We start from the raw sequence: 14509 nt of genomic DNA on the forward strand, positions 1-14509 counted from the left end.
TACTGGTTTATCTTGCCTAAGGCATAAAGTTGCCTGGTCTGCAGCTCCTTCGTTCTCATTCTGAAATTTCTTTAGAACTGACATCATATTTGTCACCTTCTGTTCCTTTGGTGCATAGTTTTAAGCCTTCACTGAAAAGTACTGTAATTAATAGTTCAGCAAAGCAAAGAGCAAACAATCTTCTGCTAAAAAAAAAAAAAAAAGCCTAGACTTCTGGCAGGAGGATGTGTGCTCTCAATATAATATCCCTCCACATTAACAAGTTTTTTTAATGAACCAAAAAAACGAAAGAGATTGCTAAATATGTCTAGTATCAATTATTAAGTTTCCATGATACAACCCTAACCCTCCACACAGGGACCCTGAACCCTTCTTGAGACTTTCCATACCCTAGTTTTCCAAGAATCGCTAACCACAGGCCCCAGACCTGCTCATGTCGCTTATGTAGTCAACACAAGTCAAAACGTCTTCCACATCAGCCTGATTTTGTCAGAGCCACAGAAGTGGGAACTTATATTACAGTTAGACACCTGTTTAGTATGACTGTCCCTATAAGACTTTTCAGAAGCCAGGTACTTTACATCCAGTCCTTAATATTATACTATGTGCTGTGGATAAACTAACCTGAATCACTGAAACAGAAATCATAGAATCGTTTGGAGGTTTTTTGGTCTAGTGGTTTGGGTTTGTTTTCATTCCAGGTGCAGTCCCCTCATTGAATCGTGTTAAAACACCCTTTTCTCTTCACAGATTTTAATCCACGATCTGCAAGACTATTGTTCTATTTAAATTCTGAAGAGGGCTCTTTCCAATTCTTACCTGTAATGCAGAATTCATGAAGCAGGTATTTCCAAGATTACTGAGTCCACAGAGACCAGGCTGTGACAAGGAAGGACTGTCCCTGCTGTTGTAAGAGTTACAGACAAACCCCGATCCTCTAGAGGAAAGACAACACAATGAACTCCACAATGAGTTTACTGAGTCTCAACACTAATTAAGAGTCACATCAAACACGTCAGAAAAAGGTTTCACAAAATTGTTTAACCATTCCATGTGTTTCTCCTGCTTCCTAGTGCCTAATACTGAATGCCAGAAATGTGAAATATATGTGCTGACTTTGGAAACATTAATTGTTACATAGTCTATTATTAATTTATGGCTCATAACACGAGTTTCCCTCTGTCTACAAGTACACAGCACATTATCCTAATGCAGCAAGTGTCTACATGAGTCTATATGATCTACTGCAAGAGCTAATAAGAAAACTATGAGACCTACCTAGAAAGGCTTCTAGCACACTGGCAGATGGAGAAAATAATATAATCCCTTCCCTCATACTCCAAATCCCTTCAAAAATCAAGCAATGCCCTAGTAGTTAGTAAGCTCTGGAATATGCCCTACTTCTGCAAGTGAGCAAGGAATAGCAGAGGGCAGTGGTTTCAAAAGCAAAGTTTGATAAACAAGTACACAAGAGTCACAGTACTCCCCATCGGGCACTGTCACACTCCTTTTCTAGGCAGGCAAGGATGCACAGGAGCATTCATTCATATGAAGGGCAAAGAAACAAAAAGAACATTCCTGCTCTTACCCCCTGCCCAGGTGGGAGCTGTTCAGTCCATAGGAGTTACTGCTATCACCGTTAGTAATGACAGAAGTGGCAGACACTGAAGAATAAGAACTTGCTGATGATTTTGAAGAGGTAGTAAAGTTTCTGCTAGTTGCAGTACTTGATCTGGGAGAAAGGAAAAAGAAGTAGAAACAGTGCTACTACTTTTTTCACCTCCAGCCCCACCTCCCACAAAATTCCAAGGCCTTGCCACATTATGGTTAGTTCCGACACACAGAATTTACTGTTTTGATCTGTGTGATCACGCTTCCAAACAGGTGTCTGGAACAGAAAACCTCAGACAAAAGTACCAGAAGCAAGATTAACTATTACTGCTTAGAGCAAAATCTGGGTCCCAGACTGAAATAAGCAGGAAACTTGGATGGCATGAGCGTCAGGAAAGCAAGCTTGAAGTTTTTGAGTAAACCATCTTGAAACAAGCAAGCAAAATAATCTCAGTCTTAAAACTTGCCCCATGTTAAAAAGCAAGTCAGTCCTTCCCTACCTGAAACCCAAATCACCTGCTCAGACAGAATGCTAATTAGTAAGAAGATAACCAGAGCAGGCACAACACAGTTTGTTACTGAGCCCAGCTGACACAACTACATTGTTGTACAACTACAACACAGAGGCAAGACACACTGCTATGTACAGGCAGTGCACATAGGTGATCCTCAGTATTCTGAGACTGGAGATACTGAAATGGTTTATAAGCCTCAAGTCTATCCAGTGATGAATCCCAGGATATTTCACACCACCACTCTCCTGGTCCTGAACAGAACCAGAACACAGTGTTACAGAAGACCAACAAGGAACTAAAATTCAACAATGTTCTGTCACAGGTAGCTTTGGCTCCGTAACAAAAAACACAAAACCACAGGATAGTACTACATAAGCAAGCATAAATAAGTTATTTTGACAGTAATTTCTCAACAGCAAGAGCTATCTGGGAAACAGTCTATTCTCTCAATCTTCACCCAAATAAACATGCAAAACTGAATGCCAAAAGCAGGACACCAACAGCCATACAGCAGTGGCTATTGCAGCCAAGTTTGACTCCAGTAAGAGAACAGGTGAAGATGCTCAGAAAATAATACAAAGAAAATCTAAGAGGGAGCAAAGGAGGGCAACCTCTTCAAGGATTTCAAAATTTCCAACAGTCACCAGCAGTATAGATGGGCACAAAGAAGGCATTCAGTAACTCCACCTTCTTTGTATCCTCTGTCATCAAGGCACCCACCTCATTCAGCAGTGGGCCTATACCATATCTAGTATTAGTTTTTCCTGCAACGTATTTGAAGAAGCCCTTTCTGTTGTCCTTGACCTCCCTTGCAAGGCTGAATTCCAAGGAGGCCTTAGCTTTCCTAGTTGTCTCCCTACTTCCTCTGACAACAGTCATATTCCTCCCAAGTGGCCAGCCCCTCCCCTTCCATGACCTGTAGACTCTCTTCTTCCACTTGAGTTTGCCCAGCAGTTCCCTACTTAACCATGCAGGTCTTCTGGCTCACTTCCTTAATTTCCTACTCGTTGGAATGCTCTGATCTTGAGCTTGGAAGAAGTGGTCCTTGAATATTAACCCTCTTGGAACCCTTTACCTTCTAGTACCCTGTCCCATGAGATTTCCCCTAGCAACTGCTTGAAAAGGCCAAAGTTGGCCCTGCTGAAGTCCAAGGTTGTGATCCTGCTTGGTATTCTGTTCCTACCACCCAAGATCCTGATCTCCACTATCTCATGATGACTGCAGCCAAGGCTGCCTTCAACCTTCACCACTTTAGCCAGACCTTCCTTGTTAGCGAGTATCATGTCCAGTTGCTGAAGAGGTCCTCTGAAATAATCAGCACACACAGAACTGTGAGAAGCATACCAATTTTAAATATGAAAGGGCATTATGTACCCACAAAACACATGCCAACCACCAAGGTCTTAAACCTGTACAAGTAATTTCTAGAATGTGCTGTCACTGAATCAGGTTGTACCAGGTTGAACAGATGTCTAAAGCAAGACAGAGTCGTTGAAAAAAGCCACCTCTGTTATAAGGTGAGTGAACTAAGCAACAACTCAACATTTTTACTGAGGAAAATAGGGGTGGGGGCGGAACTCCACAGAGCACACAAAGCCATCAGTACACAGAACAGTGTGAATACCTGATAGAAAGAGTGCTGTTTTTATAGATCTGACTCTATTTCTTCTTTGCATGTGCTAAGAAAAGGATAAAAAGCTCTATGCTAGGACCAAGGTGGAACTCTGCTAGCTCAGGATTTTATTATGGGAGTCTTGTAAGTAACAATTAGAGAGGACTAAGATCCACAGAGTCACCGATATAATCTCCCTTCAGAAAACAAGTATGCCTCCAATTCCAAAATTCCTAAAGTATAATCCATTCCCTCTTCTGAAACCTTGTCTAGTAGTTAAAAGCAGTTTCAAACTACAAGAATAAAGTAGTTTGCTGCTCCTTGGGGAACAAAATATCAAGCACAAGTGGCCAGGCATACTCTGAATATACTGGACAAGGAACACTGTAGAGTTTAAGACTCTTTTTCTATAAAATGTCAACCAGCTTGGTGGCTGGGGAAACACAAGGAAGGCTGCCTAATGTGCAAAAGCGTCTTGCCCTGGTAGAAGCCAGGGCCTCTGACAAGCAGCAAACGGTGGGGAAAAAACCCGCAGTAAGGAAACCCACACGCTCCACAGTCACCCTGCACACATATTCTGTCACTAGCTAATGACACAAACTTCCAGCTTTCAAAGGCCTCTCTTGGCACATCAGCAAAAGTGCAGATGCTCTCCATTTTCTGCCAACAGCAGGGAGATCTAGATCCCATTGGTTTATGCCATCAAAACTCTAAATACAGAAAAATTTTCTCATTAAGTTTTAGCACTAAGGTGGTGCAGCCCAAAGAAAGATCTCCAAATATAAAGTTGGTCTTGGATAAACAGCTTCACCAGATACAAAACAGAACATTGGAACAACTTTTTTGTTTGAGATAGGATTAAAATTTGGAGTTACTCAACTCTCTTCCAAACCATGCCTCAGCACAGAGCATTCGCAGTTCCTGCTGTAACTAAATGCAGCTTAAAAGGACTCAGATTCTTTGGAACTTCAAAAATCCAAGTTTATTTTTATAGTATAACAACTTATCAACATTACAGTCTTCCTTAGTCTCACAAAAGAACAGAAAATGTCTTTGGGGTTATACTTTCACTTCTTCTTAGCTATGCTGTTAATGCAGCCTTCAACTCATCCCTGATAGCAGCTTTGGCCTTCAAAAAAAATCACTTGCTTCCTACAAACAAAAACATCCTTTACTACAGCATTACTTTCTGCAATATTAACACAGTATAACCTACCCTGAACACCTCATCAGTGCACAGCATAAGATGCTGTGATGGTTTGAAACTTTTTAATTTTTCTTTGCAAAGTTCAAGCAGAGAAAGTGAAAGAGTGTAAATAAGTCACTATTGGGTGTAAGAAAAGCAAAATAACGATTGTTCTAAACACTTCCATTGGATAGATAGAAATGTTTAAGAACTATTACTCAAAACAAAGTGGGCACTCTGCACTCTGCAATCTGCAGTCGGGCAGTTGCTGGGCTGTCTGGCTGCTGTTTCTTCTTCTCTTCTGGCTGAAGATAACACACTGACCTTGGCAAGCTAAGTTAACAACTTTCTGCTTAAGTAACTCTGCTTCTCTGTCCAGGGGGGTCTGGGGGGGGAAGCCCCTGGGAGAGAGGCCCCTTTGGGGGGAAGCAAAGGGAGCTTGGTTGTGCTTTTCTGTTGACTGTATATATTTGTAAATATTATGAATTATGTATATTTGTACATATTCATTGCATTTCATCATAGATTGTAGATTCTTCTTGTAAATACAGCTTTCATTTGCTTCCAGACTGAGCTAGCCTGGTTATTGTCAGGGGGGAATTTCAGCTCACACTGACACAGATGCTCACACCTCTCTGGACTGGCCACTCTTCCCCTCTTCATGTCTCACCTGTTCTGCCTGGTTCAATGACCCACAGATTTTATACATGTTGAGTCTGTGTGAGTTTATACTTCACTTACTAATCTGGAGTCTAAAACATATGATATTGATTTAATGCAACACATCTATGCACACACATCCACGCAAAAACAAACCATATCCCAGACCAGTAACTGGATTTCAACCCTGTTAGGAGTCTCTTACCAGCCCAAAGAACAGTTAAAATGCCAGCAACGTTTCAGTGCAGTACAGAGATCTAATCTTGCCAGAACAAGAAATTTTAAACAGATCAGCTCAGAACACACTCTTAAATCAGAGCATGCTTTCACTTTAGGTTTGTCTGCTGAGATACCTAAAAACTGAAATAACATGCTTTAAAAAAGCAACTTGTTTTTTAATTATATAGGAAAGCTTTATCAATGATTTATTGAAGTCCTACTCTCAAAGGGAAGAAAAAAATCATGCTGCTTCAAGATTAACTCATGACAAAGACTCAACCTGAGTTGAGAAAGGTTGAAGAAGAATCTTTGCACTGTGTTTTGCTTTATTTCAGCTTCCTATGGAAGTAGAATTTAGGCAATGTATTCAGAACTAAATTAAATATGGTACCACCTTCAAGAAAAGAGTATCTTGAAAAAAGTAAAGATTCTCAATAAAACATGAGAACTAGCTGGAGAATATTCAAACATCAAATTACAAACTACAGAGTATTAAATATTTATGCATTATTATATGAAGATATGCTTAAAAAGGGAAGGAAACCAAGTAAACATCAGAACCAATTATGACTGATATGAAAGGAAGCACAGAACAATCATAAATCCATTAATATGGAGCAATGCCAATGAGTCAAAAAAGGAAAGTTGAACTGAGCTTATTCACTAAGAATATATTAAGTAACAACAACAACAAAAAAAGCTTTGTTACTTCTTTTTTAGACATAAATCCTCTAAAATAGGCCCAAAGCTTTGTGAAATAGCTCTTCAAAGAGCAGCAGAAAGAAAATACATACAAATGATCCAGTCCAGACTGCCAGCAGCCCACTCACGTTTGGCAAGGAGTGATGACATGCAATAGAGGAAGCACCAAAAGCAGAAGAAAAGCCCCGCTAGACCACCAACATATATGCAACACAAATATCTAGACTTGGCTGTCTCAGGGAGAGTCTGAACTGCAGGCTATCAGCAGACAGGAGTGCACCACGGCAGACGCATTGTTAACTGTGCTCTCTCCTTACACAGAACTTGTTTTACTCCTACACGCATCTGCTATTGCCCACACTAAAAGGCAGGCACAGATACAGTACAACCTTCCTCTTCAATTTCAACAGTATGAGTACAATTCATACACATTTCAGGGTTTATCAAGGCAACTGCTGTATAATGTTAGTAGCTTGCAGCCATAAAATGCCATATAAAACATCATTGAACCTAACAGGAAAATACTGACTGCTCATTAGAAGATTTCACCTCAACATGAGGAGAAACTTCTTTACAGTGAGGGTGACAGAGCACTGGAACAGGCTTCCCAGGGGGGTTGGGGAGTTTTCTTCTCTGGAGACTTTCAAAACCCACCTGGATGCGTTCCTATGCGGACTACCCTAAGTGATCCTGCTCTGGCAGGGGGGTTGGACCTGATGATCTCTTGAGGTCCCTTCTAACCTCTGATATACTGTGATACTGTGATAATCATCTTTCATTACCATTATGTCTATGGAAGAATGAGTTGTCAACTTTTTCCACCTTCCATTTCAAACACAGAAACAAATTTAAAGTCCAGTCTTTCTACCTGACTTGCCTTACAGGACAAAGTCACTTTTGGCATAGGAAGGCATAAAGTTAGTCCATGAGGACTTGTTACAACCCAGAGATGTTAAAGCAAACTGCTTTTGTGAGAGACCTGAGCCTTTGCCCTGGACAGTTAAAAAGGTCCTTCTCATTTGATAAGCCGTTCGTGTGCTGACCACCACATGCCAACATCTGTCCTAAAGAAAAGGGGCTGTCTTGTTTTCCCTTCCCCTCTCTGGCTTCCCTAACAGTGTTTTGAACAGTCACTATGCATTTAACCTACACAACTAAATAAGGACACAAGAGCCAGAGAGCAGAACTTGCTAAAGCAACACACCCAAGCATGTAAGGAAGATGTTATGTGGACATACATGCTTAGTTTCTTAACAGAGATAAGGGCAAAGGAAATATCTAGGCAAGACAAAGCACAAAAGGAAGAGATAATCCTAGGTGTATGACTTAGTGCAATTCTTTCAGACATGATTATCAGCATTAAAGTCAAACAATTTCCCAGTTCTACATTACAATAAACAAATCTTTATTTCTACATCATTAGAAAATATTAATCTGCATACTAATAACCATTTTCACTCAAATATCACTAGAGATTAATCAGCAGCCTTTACGTGTCAGACTAGCTGCTCAGAAAGAGAAAAGACTGAGGCCTGAGAATATTGCAAGGCTCCTTCTTAGCTTTGCTTCACGTGGAAACAAACGGTTATGATCTGGTGTCCGCCTGGCTGCCTCCCTAATGCTGTCAACCCATACTTGATATGAACATCTAGATGTTCTTCACCTTCTACTCTTACAGAAAGGTGTGGAAGGATTTGGGCAGATTCCTAGGATGGTTATCACCTCTCATAGCCTGGGACTTCACTCCAGAAGAGGCGACTAACCCTGATAAACTGATGCACCACCTGCTAGAAGAGTGCCTTGCCTACCCCAATCAAAACCAACAGCTTCTACCACTATATTGGGGTCTGGCCTGTGCTTCTCAAGCCACAGTTCAGTACTCTCAAAGGACTGTGGTTGAGGCCGGCACCCAAACTTCATCTGAGGATACCATGGTTGAGATGGGGACCCAAACAGCAACTGCAGTTGATTGCCCCAGTAGTGAACAAGAAACAGTGCAAGGTCAGCAAGTCCATATCATTGATTAATAAAGGAGTCCTCTCCTGCCCCAGTCAGAAGGAAGCAGAGCCCCAGATGCATGCAGTGTGGAGCACACTCTTTTTTGCTGCACAGAGGAGGACATGAGGAAGTGGGATGGTAAACCTACTTCTAAACTGGAAGCTCATGTGTGTGAACTGAGGGAAGACAGTAGTTAAGAAGAAGCCACCTAAGAAATCAGGCAGTGTAGCTGCCATGGAGACTCAAGAAGGCAACCAATGATCTTGCAGGCAGAGGAGAGTTGAGGCTACATCCCCTGATCTTGATGAGGGGACCTCTGGGGTGTTCCTGTCTTGACCCATGGGCTTTTAGTCGTATTTTCCCTCTTCCCTGTCCATCTAAGAAAGGGAATGATAGAGTGGCTTTGGGGGGCATCTGGCCCCTAGCCAGGGCCAAACCACCACGAAAGGTCATAATCCTACAAACATATTCCTGACTCATCTACCCATTATTGTATCTCAGAAACACACAAGTGTTTCAAAACAGGTTTCACTGACCAATTTGATTAATTCTTCAAGTTTAACACTAGTAACAACCTGATCTCAAGCAAGATCACTTGGCAGCCTGCTCTACAAGTTAACTGTATAGTACAGAAAAATTCTGGGGGTTTTTTATCATTATGGAGTACGATGGCTTACTCATGGGAAAGTGAGTGACTACTGAAATAATGGGATTTCACTCTTTGTAGCATGACTCGTTGAGAGTAGTTCATCATTGCAAGTAACCTTGATTTTACACCATTCATCTATGCATGCATCAACCCCCCCAATCTTACTCATCTCTTCTCTAAATTAGAGATTAGAGAGATAAAAATCTGTGTAATATTAACAGGCTGCTAATTGTCTTGAGTAGCAATGGGTTTGCTAAGCTATCCGTACAGCCTTTTTAAGGACAAATTAACACAACTCTTGAGTATTCACTAATGGAAGCTTTGGAAATATACTCCCAAGATCTTTCGTTGCACAATGGTAGAAAACAGATTTGTTTTTCCACTCTGCAGTTTGCAGAGGTAGCTTTTTACACAGACTGGCTCAACATAAAGTGCCCTTTCATTTCCTAAGCACCGTAGGAACCTAAGCTTACACAACCTGTTTGAAATGTGCTTTAAATCAGAAGACTGCTGCTAAACCAAGAAACTGGCAGCAGAACCAACAAAGAATTTTATCAAGATTTTATCTCCTCCTTCAGAACACCCAAACCAAGAGACCCACAATAGCCAGTAATAAACAGGCTTTCACAGAGAACACATGGTCACTAAAAACAAGTGAACAAGCCTGACAAAACAGCAGCACACATTAGAACATGCTTGCTTGCTTACTTTGCCAGAAAATGCTGTCCAGGCCACGTGCCATCTTCATTTTTCACTTCTATGAGAACAACCTGAAAGAGATTTCAAGCAATAAAGATACCTGCAAAACTGATACATGTTTTGCAAAATCATGAACAAATCACATTTTCAGTGTCTGCTCAAAGTACATAAAACCCCCCACGTATCAGAGAAAGCACTACATGAGAATATTAACAAAAAAAAAAAAAAATCAAAATAAATGAAGGAAATTAAGCCCCTTACCTGACCCTGATATAGCCCTGCATCTTGCACTGTGCTATCCAGCTTGCTGAGCTGCTCGTAAGTGTTACTCATATACCTGTTCCATAACCTAGTTTCCTTCTCAGCTGGGATATTAAATAGTTTCCTCATTTCTTTCTCAATGGTAGCTGTTCAGGAGAAGAAAGAAAAAAAAAAAAAAACAAGCACCAATTCCTTAAACTGAAGTGCTCTGGAAAACAAAAAACTGACAAGACAGACATTCACCAGGGAGACACATTGCTGATTCTTCAAGATCCTTTGAGTAGATGTATCATAGAAGCTACAACTGCTCATACAACTTGTCTAATTAGTCTTAAAGAAGGAAAAAGTCTGGTTTCAGTCACACATTTGCATGTCAGGCCCTCAAACCAATAATGTTCAGAACACATTGAGAAGTTTCTGTCCAAAGACCAATTTCTGTCATCATTTGAAAGCACAGGTTCAAGGAGGAAATCGTTTCAGTTACTATATTCAGGCCACACATCAAAAAACCAAGCATTTTTATGGACATAAATGACAGCTAACATGCAGCATTCTGACATGGAACAATTTAACAATGATACAGAGAGAGAGAGGCCACATTTCAGGAGGAACAGTAGTGTAGGAAGAGCCATTAAGAAGATGTCTAAAATATTCACATCCTAAGAAGAAACAATTGGAGAAGAACCAGAGACAGAACGGCTTCACATGAGTGACATGAATGTTTCTTTAGGACATGAGTTAGTAGGTAAAGTGCTCCTCACACCTCTTCACCACAGCTCCGTGTTGCACACTGAAACACTATGGATGGAAGAATCTCAAAAGGTTCTTAGACCAACCACTCAAAGCAGGGACAAAACTGAATTCAGACCAGGCTGCTCAGACTTAGCCAAACAAGTGTTCAAAACTTGTCCTTTCAGCCCTGATAAAACGTCCCGTTGTCCTAATAGGGAAAATGTTTTCATTACATTCAGTACAAATCTGTCCTCTTTCAGTTTATGCTTGCTGTCTGTTTTCTTGCTTTGTGAGTCAGTAAATAGCCTGACTCCACGTCCTCAGTAAACTCCTCATAGCTACTATGAGCTGCCCCCCAAAGCCTTCTCTACTCCAGACTGAACACAGCTCCTTCAGCTCCTCACACACCACAAGCTGCAACTCCAAGTGTCCTATTGGTACCCACTAGACTTGATCCAGCTTATCAACACTGCTGTTATTCTGGAGGGCACAAAACCTCTCAAGGTAGCATCAGAGCACAACTTCACATATCAGAGAACTACTTACCAACAGTATCTGCTTTGCTGAAGTGGCAGCTAATTAAATTGTCAGGATCACTGCTCTCACACAGCTTCAGCTCAAGAAGATAAACTTCAACTTTATAGTGCTTCACAAACAGACCATATTCCACTACCTGCAAAGAGAAAGCAGATGAGATAAAACACAAAAGTTACAACTCTGAGCAGTGCTCTGCAAGAGACACTCGCCTAATTATTTTAAGTCTTTAGGGGTCTTGCAAGTCATGCCATAAACTGACTTGCTGTCAGGTTCAGATGCAGTCACAACCTCTGTCAGCTTGTCCTGGGGGTTTTGTTTTTGTTTTTAAATGTAAAAAATCTCCATGCTTTCCATCCACAGTCCAAAATTGCATAGGTCCATCATCACAACTGAACTGATATCGCCAGCTAATCACCTATGAAAAACAGCTGATCACACAGAGCATTCTAGAGGAAAAACATTATCTTCTGCCTCTAGTCTTTGATTAAAGTTTACATTAAAAAAAAAGGAAACAAACAAGCCTGAAACAATTGAGCAAAATCATTTCTATTAAAAGACAGTAAGCAAAGCATTTATTATTTTTCTGCATGGTACACAGGATCTTCCTCAGCACTCTCTCCCTGCAAATAAACCACTATATCAGAACTCATTTTGATGGCATTGCTTTATTTCAGAGTCATTTTCAAATCAATTTCAGATCTGAAAGAATAGTCCAGTAGGTACACCTACCCATCCACCAGCTTCCAGCATACTTTAGCAAGCTATTCTATAAGACTAGACACCACTCTTCACCTACACATTATGCCATAAAGAAAAACATCTCAGACATGACTTATGAGACAACTGTGATGTAAGGAGGGGGGGGGAACAGAACAAACCAACAAACAAACCAACCCAAACAAACAAAATCACCCACACCTTAATTCTCTCCACAGTTCTCTGCAATTATAACACCTGTGAAATTGAGATCTTATTTATTGAACCAGCAGGTATAATTTTTAAGAGTAACAGTGTGTAAGAGACCTTTCGACGCTGCCCTTAATAATCTGCTTTACTTTGGCCAGCTCTGAAGCAGTCAAGCAGTTGGACTAGATGACTTCAGTTGATACCTGCCAGCTGTAATAATCTGTCCTATTTGCATACTCTGCAGTATTTTTGTTTTGTTTTCTTTTTCCTGTAAAAAATATTCACCAAGCTTTGGGAAGAAACAAGTAACTAAGACTAAGACTTACTGCAAGAATTTGACTAAATTATGTTTCCCTCTTCTAAGGTTTTATAGTATTGTATTAGATATACGAGGTGCTTTAAAGGTAAATAACTAACAAATACATTTGGAAAGATTTTCAGTATTTTGCTGTTACAACAGAAAGAGAAAGTAAAACTCCTTGTTTAAACAGCTTCTTGACAGGCAAGTTAGACTTTTTTTCCTTTTCAGAATGCAAAGGAACTGATTCACAAGTTCTCCAGCTGTTTTTCAGAAGGATTTCATTCAGTGGGACTTCCCATTCTCCAGGACTCTATAGTTAGAAACAAATAAATACAAACTGGCATCATAAATAGAAGAATTCTTCCGAAGGAGCTTCTCATCAGATCACCATGTCCATTAGGACAGATGAATGGCAAGAAAAGTCTCTAATAACCTGCAGGTGCTTTTAAACAGTGTCTGTGATCAGCCAGCTTATTCTGTGCCAAAGTAAAACTCAGGTCATCCTGTTGGACAGCAACCTGAGCAGAAAACATACTCAGCCACTGCAGAATCATGCTTTTCCTTATTCTGCACATTAATACACTTCACAGTGAGACTCTGCAGAAGACTGCCTGAAAATATGGACCAAAAGAAACCTGAACCACAAATAAATCTAATCTAATCCTCCTGAAAGTCTCTGTCACACACAAAGGGATGGACAAAAGACCAGCTTACAAAATTACAAACACGTCTGAAAATTGCTTTCCAAACGCTATTTTTATGAATATTTTGAAGTATGAATTACAGTTGATCCAGCCTTAGGAAAAGGATTAAACCATTCAAAGAACCCAAGTTCAAGTGCTTTACTTCAAACACTATCTGGAAAATACTGTGGCCAAATACTGACCACTTTCTACTGAGATGCAGTGCTACAGTTTGTGTGTTCCACTGACCTTTCATGTTACATCTTTTGTAAGAGGCTGCAACATCCCACAAACCTACTGTTCTGCTGTATTTCAACTTCTAAAAATACAACTCCTCTTCAGTTACCAGATTAGTAAACAACAGAGGCTGACACTCTCGTAGCAACCCAAAACTGAAAATGATGACTCTTAACTGGACAACAATAACTCATGTCTGTAAAACAACCCCAAGCTCTAGCCCTCAGTAATTACAGTGTTGAATAGTGGCATCTGACCCCCAAAGAAAGGACGCTCCTACAGTTAAGTCTGTCACCCAAGTGTTTCCCCAGTAACTCTAAAACCTTGTCAAAGTTCCCAATTTTTCAGAAGAGGAAGTGTCTAACAACATGTGTTACAAACATCAAAGTGGTTACCCAGTTCATGAACTAAAGCTTCCTCAGAGAGGCATCCATCAGTTAATAGTTCCAGCTTTCCTTTTCAGTATTCCTCAAGAAATTACCTGTTTCTACTAAAACTACATCTCCTTTATATGCTGTATTTCTTTCTCCATTCCCCCATTTCAGGCTTGGATGAGAGTTCTGTCTATTTAACAGTGAACACACAGTCATCTCATGAACCTGGAATCATTTAAACTTTCTGAACAAGTCAGAATTTCTCATTACACACAATTTCTAGCTCACACCAAATAGCAACATTCCAGTACCACTGAGCAGCATCAACGGGCCTGCAAGAGGGGGATCTTTTACCATTCTGGTGCCATGCATTCCTGGGTCTTGCACACCCTGAAGCAACCCTTCCTATAACCCTTACTTAAATGTATAGAATCATAGAATGCATTGGGTTGGAAGGGACCTTTCAAGGTCGACTAGTCCAACCCCCCTACAGCAAGCAGGGGCATCTCCCATAAGATCAGGTTGCTCAGAACTGCATTAAGTCTGGACTTCAATGTCTCCAGAGATGCGGCCTCTACTGCCTTTCCCTGGGCAATCAGTTCCAGTGTCCTGCCACTCTCATAGTCG

General features: G+C 40.7%; 1 protein-coding gene across 4 annotated transcripts in view; it reads right to left on the bottom strand.

Moving 5' to 3' along the window:
* The window catches only part of USP4 (ubiquitin specific peptidase 4), a 43286-nt gene that overhangs the window by 26937 nt on the left and 1840 nt on the right, over positions 1 to 14509 (bottom strand). For 3 of the 4 annotated variants that reach the window (XM_054387423.1, XM_054387421.1, XM_054387420.1), the window contains 5 exons: positions 11391 to 11517; positions 10113 to 10258; positions 9861 to 9922; positions 1589 to 1732; positions 820 to 937 (listed from right to left, as the gene is read on the bottom strand). In XM_054387423.1, coding sequence (XP_054243398.1) covers positions 820 to 937; positions 1589 to 1732; positions 9861 to 9922; positions 10113 to 10258; positions 11391 to 11517 — 597 coding nt within the window. The remainder of the gene's footprint in view (positions 1 to 819; positions 938 to 1588; positions 1733 to 9860; positions 9923 to 10112; positions 10259 to 11390; positions 11518 to 14509) is intronic. The other variant, XM_054387422.1, reaches the window with a different exon arrangement.

The sequence above is a fragment of the Indicator indicator genome, chromosome 15, assembly GCF_027791375.1.
Source record: "Indicator indicator isolate 239-I01 chromosome 15, UM_Iind_1.1, whole genome shotgun sequence".
NCBI classification, from domain to species: Eukaryota; Metazoa; Chordata; class Aves; order Piciformes; family Indicatoridae; genus Indicator; species Indicator indicator.